The sequence below is a fragment of the Myodes glareolus genome, chromosome 8, assembly GCF_982192425.1.
Source record: "Myodes glareolus chromosome 8, mMyoGla1.1, whole genome shotgun sequence".
NCBI lineage: Eukaryota > Metazoa > Chordata > Mammalia > Rodentia > Cricetidae > Myodes > Myodes glareolus.
The window spans coordinates 73569122-73585878 of record NC_142033.1 but is presented as its reverse complement, the minus strand read 5'-3'; the positions used below and the strand labels follow the sequence as shown (position 1 = coordinate 73585878).

At 44.5% G+C, this 16757-nt stretch overlaps 1 protein-coding gene across 2 annotated transcripts in view; it reads right to left on the bottom strand.

Annotated features, from left to right (window-relative positions):
* The window catches only part of Kremen1 (kringle containing transmembrane protein 1), a 73580-nt gene that overhangs the window by 19419 nt on the left and 37404 nt on the right, over positions 1-16757 (bottom strand). For both annotated transcript variants that reach the window (XM_085692074.2, XM_048449849.3), the window contains exon 4: positions 3344-3468. In XM_085692074.2, the coding sequence (XP_085548200.1) occupies positions 3344-3468 (125 nt within the window). The remainder of the gene's footprint in view (positions 1-3343; positions 3469-16757) is intronic.

Here is a 16757-nt window from a genome sequence, read left to right as displayed (position 1 = left end):
TTTTGGTCTTGCTTTATAGATCCTCCCACAGACCCTGCAACAATTATCCAAGTTTTTCTGCTAGTTTCATTTTGTCATTTTGAGAACATAAAATAGCCTAAACAAGAACAACAGCCCAGCTCAGCATTCCTGTGAAGCTCATTACACCGGAGCCTCTGCAACCAGTTCACTCCTTTGTCTCACCCAATACAGTTCTGTAACATGTGGATATGGCACCCAGTTCCAGGTTTCACTATGATGAATAGACTTCTGTAAGCATCTGTGTACAGATTCTTGTCCGAGTGTAAGTTCTCAACTGTCCTGGGTAATAATTAGGGGGGAAATTATTGGGTTTAACTTTTTTGTTTTTTTAAAGAAACTACCAACCTTTCCCAGGACAACTGAGCCAAAGCTACATATCAATGCTGTGTATGCGCTCTCATTGCTCTGGACCCTTGTCAACACCGGCTACTGTAAATATATTTGACCTTAGCCACTCTGAGGATTGTCTATCTCATGGTGACTTTAATTTGCTTAGTTTAGTGACTAATGATGTATATAAGTTTATTTGCTCATTCACCACTGGTGTGTTAGTTGCTCATTTGCCACTGATCTTTATTTTTTACATGTTTTAGATCAAGCTAGACCCTGCCTGTAGGCAGCAGCCTCCCTTGGGCTAAGGCCCCAGATTGAGCAGGAGAAAGTGAACTGAGCACCAGCACCTCACCGTTTGGTTTCCTGATAGCTGCCTCATGCTCCCGATGCTGCACCTCAAGGCACAGTGAAACAGAACTTCACTGTTGAACTGCCTTGAGACGTTCATAAAAATCAATTGTTTGCATCAGTGTAGGTCTGCTTCTAGATGGTTACATTGATCTGCAGCAGATTTCATAAAAGTTTCTATAAAGACCAGAAGTAAATATTCTTTATTCTGTGGGCTACATAGTCTCTTTCTCCACCCAGCTTCAAGGCCACACAATGAAAACAGCTAGAGACAATTTGTAAATGAATAGGCACGGCTCTGTTCAATAAAACTTTATTTATCCAAACAAAAAATAACAGATGGGTGGTGGGATTTGTTTGTGGTCAGTTTCTGACGGGCTCATGATGGCTCTTGGTGATTTTATGGAAATCTACAGTTCAGGTGACCAAGCCTCACAATACCGCCCTTAACCAAAACCGCTTTGGTGATCTTAAACACTCTGCCTTTGCATGTTAGGGTCAGCTATTTTTGTTTTGAATTTTTGAGGCATTAACCCTGCCCTGGCCTTGCTTGTCCTGGGCAAGCTTTACTACTGAATGTTGTCTCCAGAGTAGCTCACCATTTTTTTAAAGCTCTATTTTTTTAATTGGCTTCCATTTAATTTATAGAGTAATCTGGGAGGAATTTCCACTTTAACAATATTCAAGAAGCTGTAAATGAGAAAGTCTTTATTATGTAGTTTTCTAAAGTCTTAGATAGCTTCTGAATGAGTTCTTAAATCTCATTTATTAACCTCTCCTTATTTTTACTCCCAGTGTTGACGGGATCCAGGACTTTACACATGCCAGGCAAGCGCCCTGCAACTAGGCAACACTTTTTCCCAACTTATTCTCAAGTTGTCTATACTCGTGTAAATTGTTAATATCTTCTTTTCTATTCTTTCTCTTTTTTTTGAACAAAAAGATTACTGAAATATACTGCAAAAGAGAATCAGGTGAGCAGACCTTGCTGGTCATTTCCTATCAATCATTACTATGATGAATGTAAAATGGCAATAATTACATCATTTCTTCTATACTTTCTAGTTTGCATTTGTGTATCTTCTCATTTATTCATCACTGTGGAGAGGTGTGCTCTCTTTTGAGTCAATAAGATGCATGTATTAATACCATCATCTGAAGCTTAAAGCATGTTTAAGGTTTGGGTTTAAGTCGTGGGACCCCCGTCAAGGTATCTTTGTCCTTTTGGTAAACCTGCATTAATGTTTCCATTCTACACGAGGTGTTTTCTCAGAACCAGCACAACATGGGCAATTTCCCCATAGAGTTGCTTTCTGGTGGAGAGCTGAGTGCTTGCTGTGTTCTTCGTTATCAGTGTGAACTAAAGCTCCTGCTGGACAGTGATGAAGTGTGTGTGCGTACACAGTCATTGCACACTTCTATCACTATCTAATGAAGTGTGTGTGTGCATACACAGTCATTGCACACTTATACCATTATCTAATGAAGTGTGTGCGCATACAGTCATTGCACACAAATCATTATCTAATGAAGTGTGTGTGTGCATACACAGTCATTGCACACTTATATCATTATCTAATGAAGTGTGTATGTACGTACAGTCCTTGCACTTACACCATTATCTAATGAAGTGTGTGTGTGCATACATAGTCACTGCACACTTATATCATTATCTAATGAAGTGTGTGTGCATACAGTCATTGCACACATATCATTATCTAATAAAGTGTGTGTGCATACACAGTCATTGCATACATATCATTATCTAATGAAGTGTATGCATGTGTTTGTACAGTCATTGCACACTTCTATCATTATCTAACGAAGTGTATGCATGTGTATGTACAGTCATCGCATACTTCTACCATTATCTAATGAAGCGTATGCGTGTGTATGTACACAATCATTGCACACTTCTATCATTATCTAATGAAGTGTGTGTGTGTACACAGTCATTGCACACATACCATTGTCTACCTCTCTACTGTCAAGGTCATGAACTTATACTCTCCAATTCCAGAGGGAACAGTACCTCTGGGCTTCATTTCAGTTTTCCCCAGCTTCCCATTTATACAGCCTTCTCCAGTAGTTGGAATGCACTAGCTTGATACACTCATATGCTCAAGTTCTGCACAAGCAACCAACCATACGGTCATGGGGGTTCAACGTCTTGCTTAGTCATCTGCCATATGGGTTTAAAACCCAGGCAGGGTTTGATTAATTAATGGCTTTTAGACTGAACTAGTTAAAGAAAGAGGGAAAGAAAATAAGAGAGGGAAGGATCTTTTTCTGCCTAATTTAATAGAAAAACAATAGTATTGAACCTTAGTGATTAGGAAATAAATTTCAGATAAGGAAGAGGAAGAAAAGAGAACATTTGGAGAAGAGGTAGACTGGCAGTTTGCCAAAGAAGGGACTCATTGCCTTGACTTGATTCTCTGTGGAATCATTAACAACCCTGCTCATAACAGATCAAAACTCAGTCAGAGGCCAAACAGGGGCTACTACCCACTCCCTATCTTTAAACTGAGTGCTGCCTTGTGCTCCTGACTCATGAGCTCACTCTTCCCATGTGACCTGACAGGTGGGCTGTTGTAATTATCTTTATCTTTTCTGTAGTTATGCATGGCAGAGCTGGTACCTTGAACCTCTGACTCCGACAAAAGCTGATGCAGGTTTGTATGGTGAGCTTGTTGGACGTTTTACTGGTGCCAGTGAGAGGAGGTGGGTTTCCATGATCCTTGTAGCAGCCAAGGTTTCCAGGCACTGGAGACAAACAAAACAAAAGAATTTCACAACATCTGGCTGGTAAGGCTAAGAGGGAACCCTGTCTGTGCCAGGTGTGCTGTCCCAGTGTTTACAGCCCTGAGGGACAACACAGGCAAATGACAACAAGTTCTAAAATGGACCCTCTGGTGCACCATCTGCGAGAAAGTGTGGCATGTAGGTCCCCGTTTAGCAACTTGAAGACATTTATTTTACTTTGCCAATGTTGGCAGAATTTGGTACTGAGGAGAACTGGGGAGGAACTCTTAAGATAGAGAGGGTGATTTTGCTTTGGCACATGGCAGCAATCTCCCAGTAATTCATCAAAATGACAGACATAGAAGGAGCCGGCTGTATGTTCTCTGGGCTCTGTAGGAAACATGAAGGTATTCCTTTGGCCACATACATGCAAATCTACAAGAAGGGTGATATTGTAGATACCAAGGGAATGGAGAGTGTTCAAAATAGAATGACCATATGTGTTTCTACAGCAAAACTGGAAGCATCTATGTCACTCAGCAGGCCGGGGGCTTCACTGTAAACAAGCAGGTGAGGGGCAAGGTTCTTGTCAAGAGAAGTAATGTGCACATTGGACATGTTAAGAACCAAGACTTGAGCCAAGTTCCTGAAACTGGTGAAGGAAAACGATGAGAAAAAAGAAAGCCTGGAGTAGGGCATCTGCCTACTTCACCCAGAGGAGCATGCTTTGGGGGAACTAAGGGGAAGGAGCCTGGGCTCTGGGGCTGTTTCCGACGAATTCATGGCTTAAAGTACAAAAGTAGTAAAAGACCTAGACTCTGTAAAAACAAAACAAAACAGGGAAGTGGGCTGGCAAGATGTCTCATGGGTAAAGGCATTTTCTTGATGACCTCAGTTTGATTTCTGGAACCCACATGGCAGAGAGAAACAACTCCCAAAAGTTGTTTTTTGGCTTTCACATGTGTGCTGTGGCATGTGCCTCCTCCTCCTGCTCCCTCCCCTGCAAAAGAACAGTGAAGCAATCAGATCTAAACTGTTCCAAGGTTACTGGAGGAGCACAGGTGGTAAGCATAGGCGTTTGAGGGCAATCTGGGCTACACAAGACATTTAGACTTTGTTTCAAAAATAAACAAACAGGCAAAAAAAACAAAGGGGCTGGAGAGGTAGTTCCAAGGTTAAGAGCACTGGCTCCTCACCCAGAGGACCTAAATTGGATTCCCAGCATCCAAAATGGTGGCTCAAAGCAATCTGTAACTCCAATTCCAGGAGATCCAGACACCCTCTTCTGCCACATACATACATGCAGGCACACACAGAGATACAACCAAACAACCCCAAACTCCCCAAAGGACCCTAAGTTAGCGTAGTACAGAGATGTATATCCATGTTTACTGTGGAATCAACCTAGATGTCCATCAACAAATGAATGAATTAAAAAAAAGTGACACACAGACAATGGAGTTTTATTTAACCATAAAGAAAAAAATTATAGCTGGGCATGGTGGTACACACTTTAATTCCAGCATTCAGAAGGCAGAGGCAATTGGATCTCTGTGAATTCAAGGCCATCCTGGTCTACATAGTGAGTTCTAGGATAGCCAGGGATACATAGAGAAACCCCCACTCAAAAAAAATAAGTAAACAAAATTATTCAGCTGCACATATGAACTCATACTGGCTGCGACAGCATGCAACCCAAGCCTGGACCACGCCCCACTATGGAGAGGGGAGGCAGCACGAGGTCCCACTCCTAGCTGAGCAGTCAATGGCAAGTGACAGCTGCTGAGGGAAGGAGGGCTAGTTTTCTTTAACAGTGTTGCCCCTGGTAGTTTGAACACACTCCAGTGGGAAAGACCACATATCCATGAAAATGTGTGTGTGTGTGTGTGTGTGTGTGTATATATATATATATATATATATATATATATATATATATATATCAAATCCAATCTATATATGGGCAGTATAGATTGGATTTGATGGGAAGAAAAACAAAAGAGACAGAACACAAAATTGGGTGTGGAGGAAAGGGAGTGGATATGGGAGGAGTTGGGGAAGGGGTAAATATGGCTTAAAAACGCATGAAATTCTCAAAGAACTAATAATAATAAACAAAAAGATAGTGTGTGGGTGTGTGTAGGCCAGAGGACCACCTCGGTGCTGTTCTTCGGGTGCCTCTCACCAGTCTGGAGCTCACCACACCGGCTAGGCTGTCTGGCTGGTGAGTGCCAGGGGTCCACCTGTCTGCCTTGCCAGCACTAGGAGAAATATACACAGCCTGCTATGCATAGCTTTCTGAAAGATATTTACTTTTATTTTTAAGTGTATGTGTGAATTTTTGTGCACCATATACACCTGCAGAGGCCATGGGAGTTTTAGAATGGAAGTTACATGTGATTGTGAACCAGATACGGGTGCTGGCAATCAAATCTGCAAGAGCAGCGATCCTCCTGCCATCTCTCCACTTTTTTTTTTTTTTTAAAAAACTTGGACTCTGGGAGATCAAACTCAGGTTCTATGACTGAGCAATCTCCACAGCCTTTTGTATACATTTGAATGATGTAGAAGGGGGACTGTGAGGGGAGAGCAGACTAAAAAGAGGTAGACACAGGAGAGGAAGGAGAGCATAATAAGGAATGAAAATGACCACAGTACATGATATGCTTGAGTCAAGTATATGAAAGTATTTGCATTGCAATGTCTTTATGAATCTTATAAATATGTACAAAAAATAAAACAAAACAAACAAAATGTTTCAGTCACTAGAGGGCAAAACAAGCCCTCAGAACCCCCCTACCTTCACACTGTACTTAAACCTTTGTTCTTTGAAACAGTGAGTGGTTTCCCCAGGTCTTCTGAACAGCGTGCTTCCCCTTTGCTGCAGGAACAAAGAATCACAAACCTGCCATCTCCCGGCAGCATTCATTACCTTCCATTTTCTGAGGGCCGGAAGAGCCAAGCAGGTTTTAATGACCAAAATGAGGGTGTCAGCACAGCTGAGCCATATTTGAAGGATTTGAAGAAGCAGCCCACACTCTTCAGCTACAGCTACATGGCTACCAGTTCCCTCATCACTCCTTCCCTCCCTGGCTTCCACTGTCCCGCCAGAGGCCCTCTGACTCATATCTTCCTGTAAATGCACTGGACCCACATGGATAATCCAGGATAATCTCCCCTTCCCAAGTCTTTAGCCACACTTGCACAGTCTAATGCCATTTAAGGTCACATTCTCATAGACTTGGGATTATAAAATCTATCTTTGGGGGGTCATTATTCAGCCTACCACAGGGAGCATATCAGTGTTTTACAGCCACATGCTAGATTGTTTGGCCTAGTGAGGCAAGAGGAACATAAATATGGGTACCAACCATGGTAGCTGGTGTTCACATAGCCTCAGGGATCTTCTATGGACTAAATACTTATACACCACTGTGATGTAATAAGAAATACACTTGGTTTCTACCCACTTCCTGCCACTTCTCTAACCCTCAAGACTCTGGGTGACTCCTTTCTAATGAGGTACCTCGTGGTGAGCTCCCGGTTAGCCTCATGGCGGGGGCTGAACACCAGGAAGACCAAGCCACAATTAGTAACTTGGAACGTTCAGCCCCCCTCCCCCGTCCTCCAGGGAAGAGGAAAGGGTAGAGATGGAGTCAAGGATGTGCCCACCTGAAGAAGACTCTGTTAGGACCATTAGAGATGGAGTCCACGGAGCTTCTGGGGTGATTAACATATCCATGCTGAGAAACACTGCACTCCACAGGGACAGACACTGTGGGGCTCAGAATCTTTTCGACCTTAACCCTACAAACATCTTCAACATCTTCAACCTATCACATCCTCGCCAACACACCAGAGAATGTGTTCCTTGAGTTCTAAGAGCTACTATAGCAGACTACCAAACCTGAGGAGGAAGTCTTAGAAACCTTTACTTTGTAGACAAGCCTAGAGACCTACATTTGTGACTGGCATCTGCAGCAGGGTGTGGTCCTGCAGTGCCAAGCCTTTAACCCACGGCACTGACTCTGGGTGTTCAGAGGCAGGACAGAATTGTAAGCCATCTTGTTGGTGTCTAGAGAGCTGAAGGATTGGCTGCTGGGAAAAACTCACCCGTCTGGTGTCAGAGTAAAGCCTGGATATATGGGAAAAAGATTGGTTTCTTTCCTTTTATCCCCAATTTGTATGCTGAAGTCTGAATAAACAGTGTGAATGGACTTGGAGTGAGGCCTCCAGGAGGTAATTAGATGAAGTCAGGAAGAGTGAGCTCCCACAATGGGATAAGAAGAGGAGACAAGAGCCCATTCTTTCCCTGTCATGTGAGCACTCATCAGAACACAGCCATCAACAAGCAGGGAGAGGGCCCACACTGCACACTGCAGACTCGACTTCCGGCCTACTATGTTTATGGAGCTGCTTGGGCCTGAGCAATTTTGCTTTAAAAAAATTATACTACTTCAGGGCATTTTAGCACTTTAATCCCAGCACTCCGGAGGCAGAAGCAGGTGCATTTCTGTGAGTTCAAGGCCACCCTGGTCTACATCATGAATTCCAGTCATAGTGAGACCCTGTCTCTCCCAACCTCCATGTGCACCAAATAAAAACGTATCTATTGCCTAAAGCAGACCCCTGTCCCTAAAGTTCATGCCACATGTAGGCCACCCTAGTTTATACCTCTTGTTGAGACAAGGTCTCAATACGTAGCCCTGGCAGGCTTCAAGTTTTTGAGGATTACAAGTATACAAATAGGCCACGGCAAAGGCCTGTGGCAAAGCACTGAGGGTGGGTTGGGCTCCAGCCAATAGCACACATAAAACTGCATCTTATTAAGAGCGTGTGAGCCGGACAGTGGCTCTTTCCCCTTCCTGCTTTCAAATGAGACATTCCAGCCCTGGCAACAGCTTGGCTGCAGCTTTGTAAGAGACTTCAATGCACAAGACTAAGTCAGACTAGATTTCTAACTCAAAGAATGTGTGACAATATGCCACATTAAGCTACTAAATTTGGGAGTAATCTGTTCCAAAGTAATAGATCATTAATATATGAGACATACCAAATAAGTTCCTTGCAATTAATTCATAATGAGCCAGTGACACATTGGTTTCTTAGGAACTTAGTTTTCAATCTATGCCATTAACTCAGGATTATTAGTTGAATTCCCTTTTCAAACACCCTACAGTTTCTTCTAGATCCAATTCTAAAACGCTAACCCAGGAGACTGGTGAGTCTGGGATAGTATTTTCCTTTAAGACTGGAAATAGCCCAACCCACATCAGTCTTTTTGAGCATATAAAACATATGCATGTATGTGATGTACACATAGGAAATTTTCCTCCCAGACCACCTGACCAGTTTATTTTATATTTGCAGAAAGTATCTCGGCTACTCCAATCCTCACGCTTCCCCTTTAAGTCACGCAGTTGCCCTCCCGTTCCCTTGCACCACACATGGTTCAAATGTAACCAATGTGGCTCCCCATACAAACTTTAAAATGAATCTTTCAGAAACAAATCAAATCTCTACAGTAGCAAGTATAAACAGGAGCACTCCAATCTCTAGTGGAGGCCAGGCCTGAGAATGTCTGAGGTTTAGGGCTTAAACAACCGCAGAGCCAAGCAGCTGTAGCTGGGGCGTAGGATCCAAGCTGAGCTTGCTAAAGAGGACTTCCATATGGAGACCCGAACACATACTTAGTGATTCTTACTAAGAACTACTTGGTCATGATCATCTTGATCATTTACTCTGATTTCTGTCTCATTTATTCCATTATGCTCAAGTAAGCATGCTATTATGTATTAGTCTACATCCAGCCCAAGGTGCACAGTCATAAATGCAAGGCTCTAGGCTACATGAATACACATGGATTCTATAAGCTTTATTCACAAAAGTTTGGTGAGCAAATCCAGGCAGCTTGTTTTTCAACATGGCAGTGGGGTCCTGATATGTTCTCTAAAGGGATCATTAGGAATCGGGCTGCCCTCTGCTGCTGTCCTAATCTACTTGAACCTGGGTGGTTTAAGGTAAGATCCTTGCCCCACCCCCAAGCTCTACTTCTATGACACTCTGAGTTACTGCTCCCAGTTCTGTCTCTTTCTTAGACCACAGCCTCTTAAACTTTCTCTTCTCACAACCCTTTCACCCCTCCTCCCCGTGACAAAACTTTTATATGACCCGGGGTATAGAGGCTCATAAAATAGGGAACTAGGGAGATGACTCAGTCAGTGAAGTGTTTGCCTTCTAACTACAAGGACCTGAGTTTGATCCCCAGAACGCACACAAAATATCCATGCCCACCAAAGGCTGAGGAGGTAGGGACAGGATCCCTGAGGCTCCCTGGATGACCAGTTTAGCCTAATTATCAAGTTTCAGGCCACAGAGACACTGTATCAAAAAAAAAACTTGATGGTTCCTGAGAATGACACCTGAGGTTGTCCTCTGGCTTCATATGGTTGCACACACACTTGCTGGGATCACAGGTACACACATGAAAAATAGGTTTACTAGTAGTAAATAATTAAAAGTGTTCTTTAAAACTATTCTTTGGTGTGCATATACTTTTACTATCCATTAAAGACCAAAATAAATTTGTATATAAATGAAATAGATGTACTCACCTGTTTTTCCATAATTAAATCTTGACTGCAGGACATGAGCATCTTCGGTTTTTCATAATTGTTTACATTTTGGTTTTATCATCAATGCCGAGAACACTGCTTAACATAATCATACAAAATGGCAAAAGTGGGGTGGGGGTTATTTAAATAATTGCTGAGCCAGGTAGAGGTGCACACCTTTAATCCCAGCACTCAGGAGGCAGAGGCAGGTGGATCTCTGTGAGTTCCAGGACAGCCTGGTTTACAGAGCGAGTTCCAGGACAGCCATGATTGTTACACAGAGAAACCCTGTTTTGTAAAAACAAAACCAACCCCCAAAAGAAAAAAAATTGCTGGAAATTCTGTTCTATAATTTCAAACCAAAATTTATTCAAAGGAGGGGAAGGAGAAAAAAATCATTGAACTTCGTGTGTGTGTGTGTGTGTGTGTGTGTGTGTGTGTTCATCCTTGTTTGTATGTGGAAGCCAGAAGGCAGTCTCTTTGACATTTCTCTTGAAGCAGGCCTTGTCAATGAGGATAGTCTGACTGGCCAGTGAACACCAGGGATCTGCATTTGCTTCCCTAATGTGTGATTACAAATGCATGATACCACATTTGCCATTTCACATGGGTTCTGGAGATCAAACTCAGGCTTCCATGTTTGCATGACAAATACTTATGGACTGACCTATCTCTCTCTAGGATCATACTTGATTCCTTTTAAAAATGAAACACCAGCAACTCAAGCAGCAATATTTAAAGTAAACTTCTAACATAATTCAAAGGTGTATTAATTTGATACATGCAGAGGAATGACGGTATGCAAGTATTAAAAGATTTTATTTTCCATAATTAAACTGTTATGTTTCCTTAGTAGTGGTTTTCAACCTGTGGATTGTGACCCCTTTGGGAGTCAACTGACCCTTTCACAGGAGTTGCCACTGGAAAACATGGGCATTAACACTGCAATTCATAACAGTAGCAAAATGACAGCTATGAAGTAGCAATGAAAGAATTTTATGGCTGGGGTCCCCACACGTGAGGAACTATGTTGAAGGTCTCGGCACTGGGAAGGCTGAGCACCACTGCTTAAAGACTTGGCATGAGCAGTAACAGCACTGCAGTTCACAACACAGTCATCTCCAGTCTCAGCGGAGATTTTCAGGCAGCATTAGCTGTGCCATGATGTATGTGCAGAGTTGAGTGTACATGGTGTGTTCAGAAGTAGGCAGCATAGAAGCCACATGGTGCCACACAGGCAGGAGCTGCCAGACTCATTACAGGTTTCATTCTGGTTAGTTATAGCCACTGCACACTCAGACACCTTTACTGTGACAAATCTCTCACAACCCTTCATGCAGTTACAGGATCCCACGTGAGCTGTGACACAGCCTACACTCAGTTAGTTACAGGACCCCGTATGGGCTGTGACACAGTCTACACTCAGTTACAGGACCCCGTGTGAGCTATGACACAGTCTACACTCAGTTACAGGACCCCGTGTGGGCTGTGACACAGTCTACACTCAGTTACAGGACCCCGTGTGGGCTGTGACACAGTCTACACTCAGTTACAGGACCCCGTGTGGGCTGTGACACAGTCTACACTCAGTTACAGGACCCCGTGTGGGCTGTGACACAGTCTACACTCAGTTACAGGACCCCGTGTGGGCTGTGACACAGTCTACACTCAGTTACAGGACCCCGTGTGGGCTGTGACACAGTCTACACTCAGTTACAGGACCCCGTGTGGGCTGTGACACAGTCTACACTCAGTTACAGGACCCCGTGTGAGCTGTGACACAGTCTACACTCAGTTACAGGACCCCGTGTGGGCTGTGACACAGTCTACACTCAGTTACAGGACCCCGTGTGAGCTGTGACACAGTCTACACTCAGTTACAGGACCCCGTGTGGGCTGTGACACAGTCTACACTCAGTTACAGGATCCCTGTGAGCTGTGACTTAGAGCTGCTGAGTGGTTACTGGGTAAAGCGCTTGCTTCCATGCCTGCCTACCCGAGTTCAATCTCTGAAACCCACATGGTGGAAGAAGAGAACTGATTGTCCCCTGAACTCCACATGTGTGCTCCTGTCCCATCTGTTTCTAGGTTTGCCCTACTTGAGGGTACCACGCTGCCGACACAACTATCTGTACCTGCCAGGAGAACAGGAGGTACAGAGGCCTGAGGCAGGAACAGTAGGAGGTAAATGACCAGTAACAGGGGACTGGAGAGATGGCTTGGCAGTTAAAAGCACTGGCTGCTCTTCCAGAGGGTCAGGGTTCAATTCCCAGCACCCACATGGCAGCTCACAACTGTTTGTAACTCCAGTTCCAGGGAACTGTCACCCTCACATAGATATACATGCAAGCAAAACACCAATGCACATAAAATACAAATAAATAAATTTAAAAAAAATGACCAGGGTGTTTGCTAGGGGGAGCAGCATAAGAGTTGTGTGGGCCTACATCCACCCTGCATGGCTCCGGGCTGGAGTTTTCTAGGCTGCACAGTACCATCTGCATCCTCCGCCCCTCTCCTCCTTTCCAACAGCACAACCTCACCTCTGCTCCTCAGTCAAACTGAACTGTTCGTAAGCATTCAGCTTTACCCTGCTCCCCAGTCTTTGGATTTTTACGTTCGTATTCTCTCTGCTTAGAAAACTCTACCACACTTAAAATTTCAGTCTGTGTATCATTGTCCTGAGGGACCCCTTGGATTTGCCCATTCTCCCCACCTTTCTCCACCTGAAAGTGAGCTGTATGGCTAAGCAGTGGAACAGCAGCGTGGTGAGCTAGATCCCAAAGTTTTCTGTCTCTCTCTCCAAACAGCCATGGATAGCTCAAGGGGAGGACACTATCTTCCTCACATCGTTGTGTTCCCCACAGACGCTCCATGACTCTGAAGGAGCTGACCCTGGAGTACCCGAGGCTCCTTCTCAGGAAGTGGTGAATAGACACACAGCATCTGCTTACAGCTGGCCATGCTGTCTTGTGATCTAGAAACAGCATACTAATTCCATACAGGTTAGACATAAAACTTAAAAGTACTAAATCATGCATGAAACCTTTCCAAAACCTACTAAAAGGTATTAAGTGAATTTAAGATTTTCTTTTAACCTGCTTTAAATTTTTCTTGGTGACTTCAGGTCATCAATTGTACTTCAACAAAAGGACCACACCAGGTGTCTTCTTCGGCTCAAGTCTGACGTTCCTGTCTTTGACACGCTCCTGCGTGGCATGGAATGGGCCCTAGTCTCTCATCCCATTCTGAGGGCCCCACTCTCATGACCTCTAACCTAATTACTGCCTGAACTCATCTCCAAATAGTATTTGGGGGTTAAGACTCAGCATAGGAGACTGGGTATGGTGGTGCACACCTCTAATCTCAGCTCTTGGGAGGCAGAGGCAGGTGGATCTCTGTGAGTTGGAGACCAGCTTGGTCTACAAAGCAAGTTCCAGGACAACCAGGTGGAATATACATATATGACTCAACATAGGAAATTTGGGAGGGCATGTCTATTCTAAAACAGATGCTGTGGTGGCTTAAGGGAACCTTGGGATGATCTTCAGAGAGGTCTTAAGCGGGTATCTAATTACAGCTGTTGGTATCTGTGCTCTGGACTTCACGGCTCAGAAGAAAACTATACCGTTTATTAGAGTTGTGCTATAAAAACAGAACAAATCCTGAGCACGGAGTTGCACCCTGCTCCAGCATCTGAGGTGGAGCGGGATAATTCTCTAGGCTAACCTGGGTTGCGCAGGGCGCTCCCGCCTCGCTCCTCATCCTTGAGGTAGCCCAGCAACTGTTCCTCTAGCTCACTCCCAGTTCTTGGCAGGAGCCTGAAGACTCTGGTTTGCACATCCGGTGCCCAGCAGCAGCATTTGTACACTCAGGCGTCTCCATCGTGGCCTGCATGGCTTCCTTTCTGTATCCCCTTTCAGTTCTGGGGATGGAAGCCAGGGGCTCGTGCAGCATAGGCAAGTGCTCTAGCACTGAGCCACCATCCCACCCACGGCAGCCTTTCCACACTCAAATCTTATGAGAAGTGGGTGACGTAGGTAAATACCATAAGGCTGGACAGCATGGTGTATGCTGAACAAAGCCAGTTATTACCAGTATGTATGTATAGTAAAGCTTTCACTGTTTACTACACAAACAAGAGTAACTTGCTGGGTAATAGAAAATTAAAACAGCATTGATCTAAAAGGCAGCATCAAAAGTGGCCACCTCAGAATGTTTTCCCCAGATATTAAAATATTCATCTCTTACATCTGTGCCCTGTAGCATGCTTCACCAGGTCATCTCTCTTGAATCACCAGCCCCCTGGGGAAGGAGGAAAGAGGACATTGTTCCTTTTGGACAAAGAACCCTGCATGTGAAGGGCTTTTCGTGGGGACACATAAGCAGGCCTTGGAGGCAGGATAAGGTCAGAGTGCAGAAGCCCGCTGACTGTACTATGTAAACATGACTATTACTATCATGGAAGAGAAACTGCTGTGGTCTCTTACAAAACAGCTTGGCCTGCAGTCATTGTGATGAAGGAAACAGCATGCTTCTACCAAGCTAAGGTAACTCAGTTGCCTGCATCCCCTCATAGGAGGAGGGAATTCACCAGACCATCCCCCAAGACTACACTACACCAAGCACAGCCTCCCAGCTCCACAGGGTCTTGGGAGGCACTGTTGAGAAATGAAGGAGGAAGGTTGACTTAGGGGTGGGGACCTCCAGCCACACAGCTGATTCTGAATAACCCATGCTCTTGTAACTAAGCCCAAGCCCCAAATGCACTCAAGTTTCAGTCTACTGGTGCCCTCCACGAGATGAAGAGGTACTTGCTCACATTGCCTAGGCAAACACACATCACCAGAAAGATCCAAGACAGCTCCTCCTCCCAGCTTAGTGCTAGGCATCCAACTCAGGGTCCTGTAATAGGAGGCAAACAGCGGCTAACACTGACTATATACCCCAGCCCCAAATGGAATTCCTTCTTTTTTGACAAGACCTCGCTATGTAGCCCAGGCTGGCCTCCAACTCTTGCTTCTCCTGCCTCAGTTTCCTGATGCAATGACTACAGGCATGTTCCACCAATGCCTGCCAAGACGAAATAATTAAAGACACCGGTCCCTCAGGGTTCTGTGCACCCACAGGAAAGCCTCTGGGACAGTGTCAGCCAGTGGGGGTGCCGCAGCTCTTCAACTCAAACTGGAAAATGTGGCTCCAAGTTTCACCAGAGAAGACACGTCATGCAGGGTTTCCAGACTGTGTCCCACCCTCTGGTCTTCCCAGAAGCAGGGAGGGAAAGTCCTTTGAAAAGGGACTCTTGTTCTCTAGTTCTTTTACTTTTGAGGCCACTTGAAAGTCTGTGGCTTTAGCATACATTTCTCATCTTACAAGGGAGCTTCATCACGTTTTTTAATTGTAATACGCAAACAGGTCTCTTGTTTATCACAGTTGAGGCTTTGAAACTCATGACAATTAATTACAGTAGCGCTCCCAGCCCCCTTATCTGCAAGGGATAGATTCCAAAGTCCTCCAGAGGATGCCAAAAACCACAAATAGTACCCAACCACACATGCTGATCTTCCTTCCTACAGGAGAGTACACAGTCTCAGTGCCTTCTCCATCCAGACTGAGCCCTTGGCTCAAACTTGTGCAGTCCTAGATGTGACCACAGAACTAGCATTGACTTCTCTTCCTAACAACTGTTCACAGATAGAAGATTCATTCTTACCACAGATGTCAGACACCTCAGTGTATATTTCCCCCTTTATTCAGCTAAAGACTGTGAACTCAGGTTCCAAGAAAACAGTCACATCTGTGGTTTTACAAGGCTGATTGGTTGAATGGAACTTTGTGACTGTGGAGAGGTGAAATGATGCAGATCAAGAATCAAATTATCTTGAGCTTCCTTTAGCTCCCTCAATGCCCACCCTGTGTCTGACCTAACATTCTAGTGACATCATGTGAAAACACAGGGACATAGTCACTTCACAGAGCCTCAGCTTCCACTAACCCAAAGGTTATCAGATGACCTGTGGAACCCGCATTGAGGTTCCCCGCTTGGCTGTATCCCACCTACCTGGTATTTCTATCAACATACTTGAAAGTTGCCTTGATTTATGACTTTCCTTGTTCTGTTACCATAAAACCTTCACGAGACTTAGCACATTGGAACTTGGGGTTCCCAGGCTATGAACATGTGTTTGGATAACTATTCTTTCGCTCCCTTTGCAGTGAGAGCTGTTGCGCACAGACAGAATGAGATAAGCACTCAGGAGCTGCTCAAAGGCAGCCAAGGACACAACAGCACAATGTCTCCTTTGCTAAGTCATTGCCCTAAGTCTGTATGACTCCCAAGGAAAGCAATTATCCACAGAGGAGTGGGTTGTGGGGGGATACATCTTGGAGCAAAAGTGATCATCAGTTAGAACCACTTCGTCCCCTCAAGGACAAAGACTTCTTTGGACTGCTTTGCAGAATGGAAGCTTTTTAGGCCTGAAGCTCACATCAATATCTCAAAGAAGGATCTGGGGCCACTTTATTTTTATTTAACTATTTGTTCTCTTCCCAGCATGATCTCATTGAACAAACTTTTTCTACTTTTTGCTTGTCTCTTTAGCAAACAGACTGAGGATGGGTGGCCAAGCCTTGTTGGATAAGCCTAGTTTGTTGGGGCAGTTGAAGCCCAGGCTTTTGACCTAAAGACTTTGATTATGG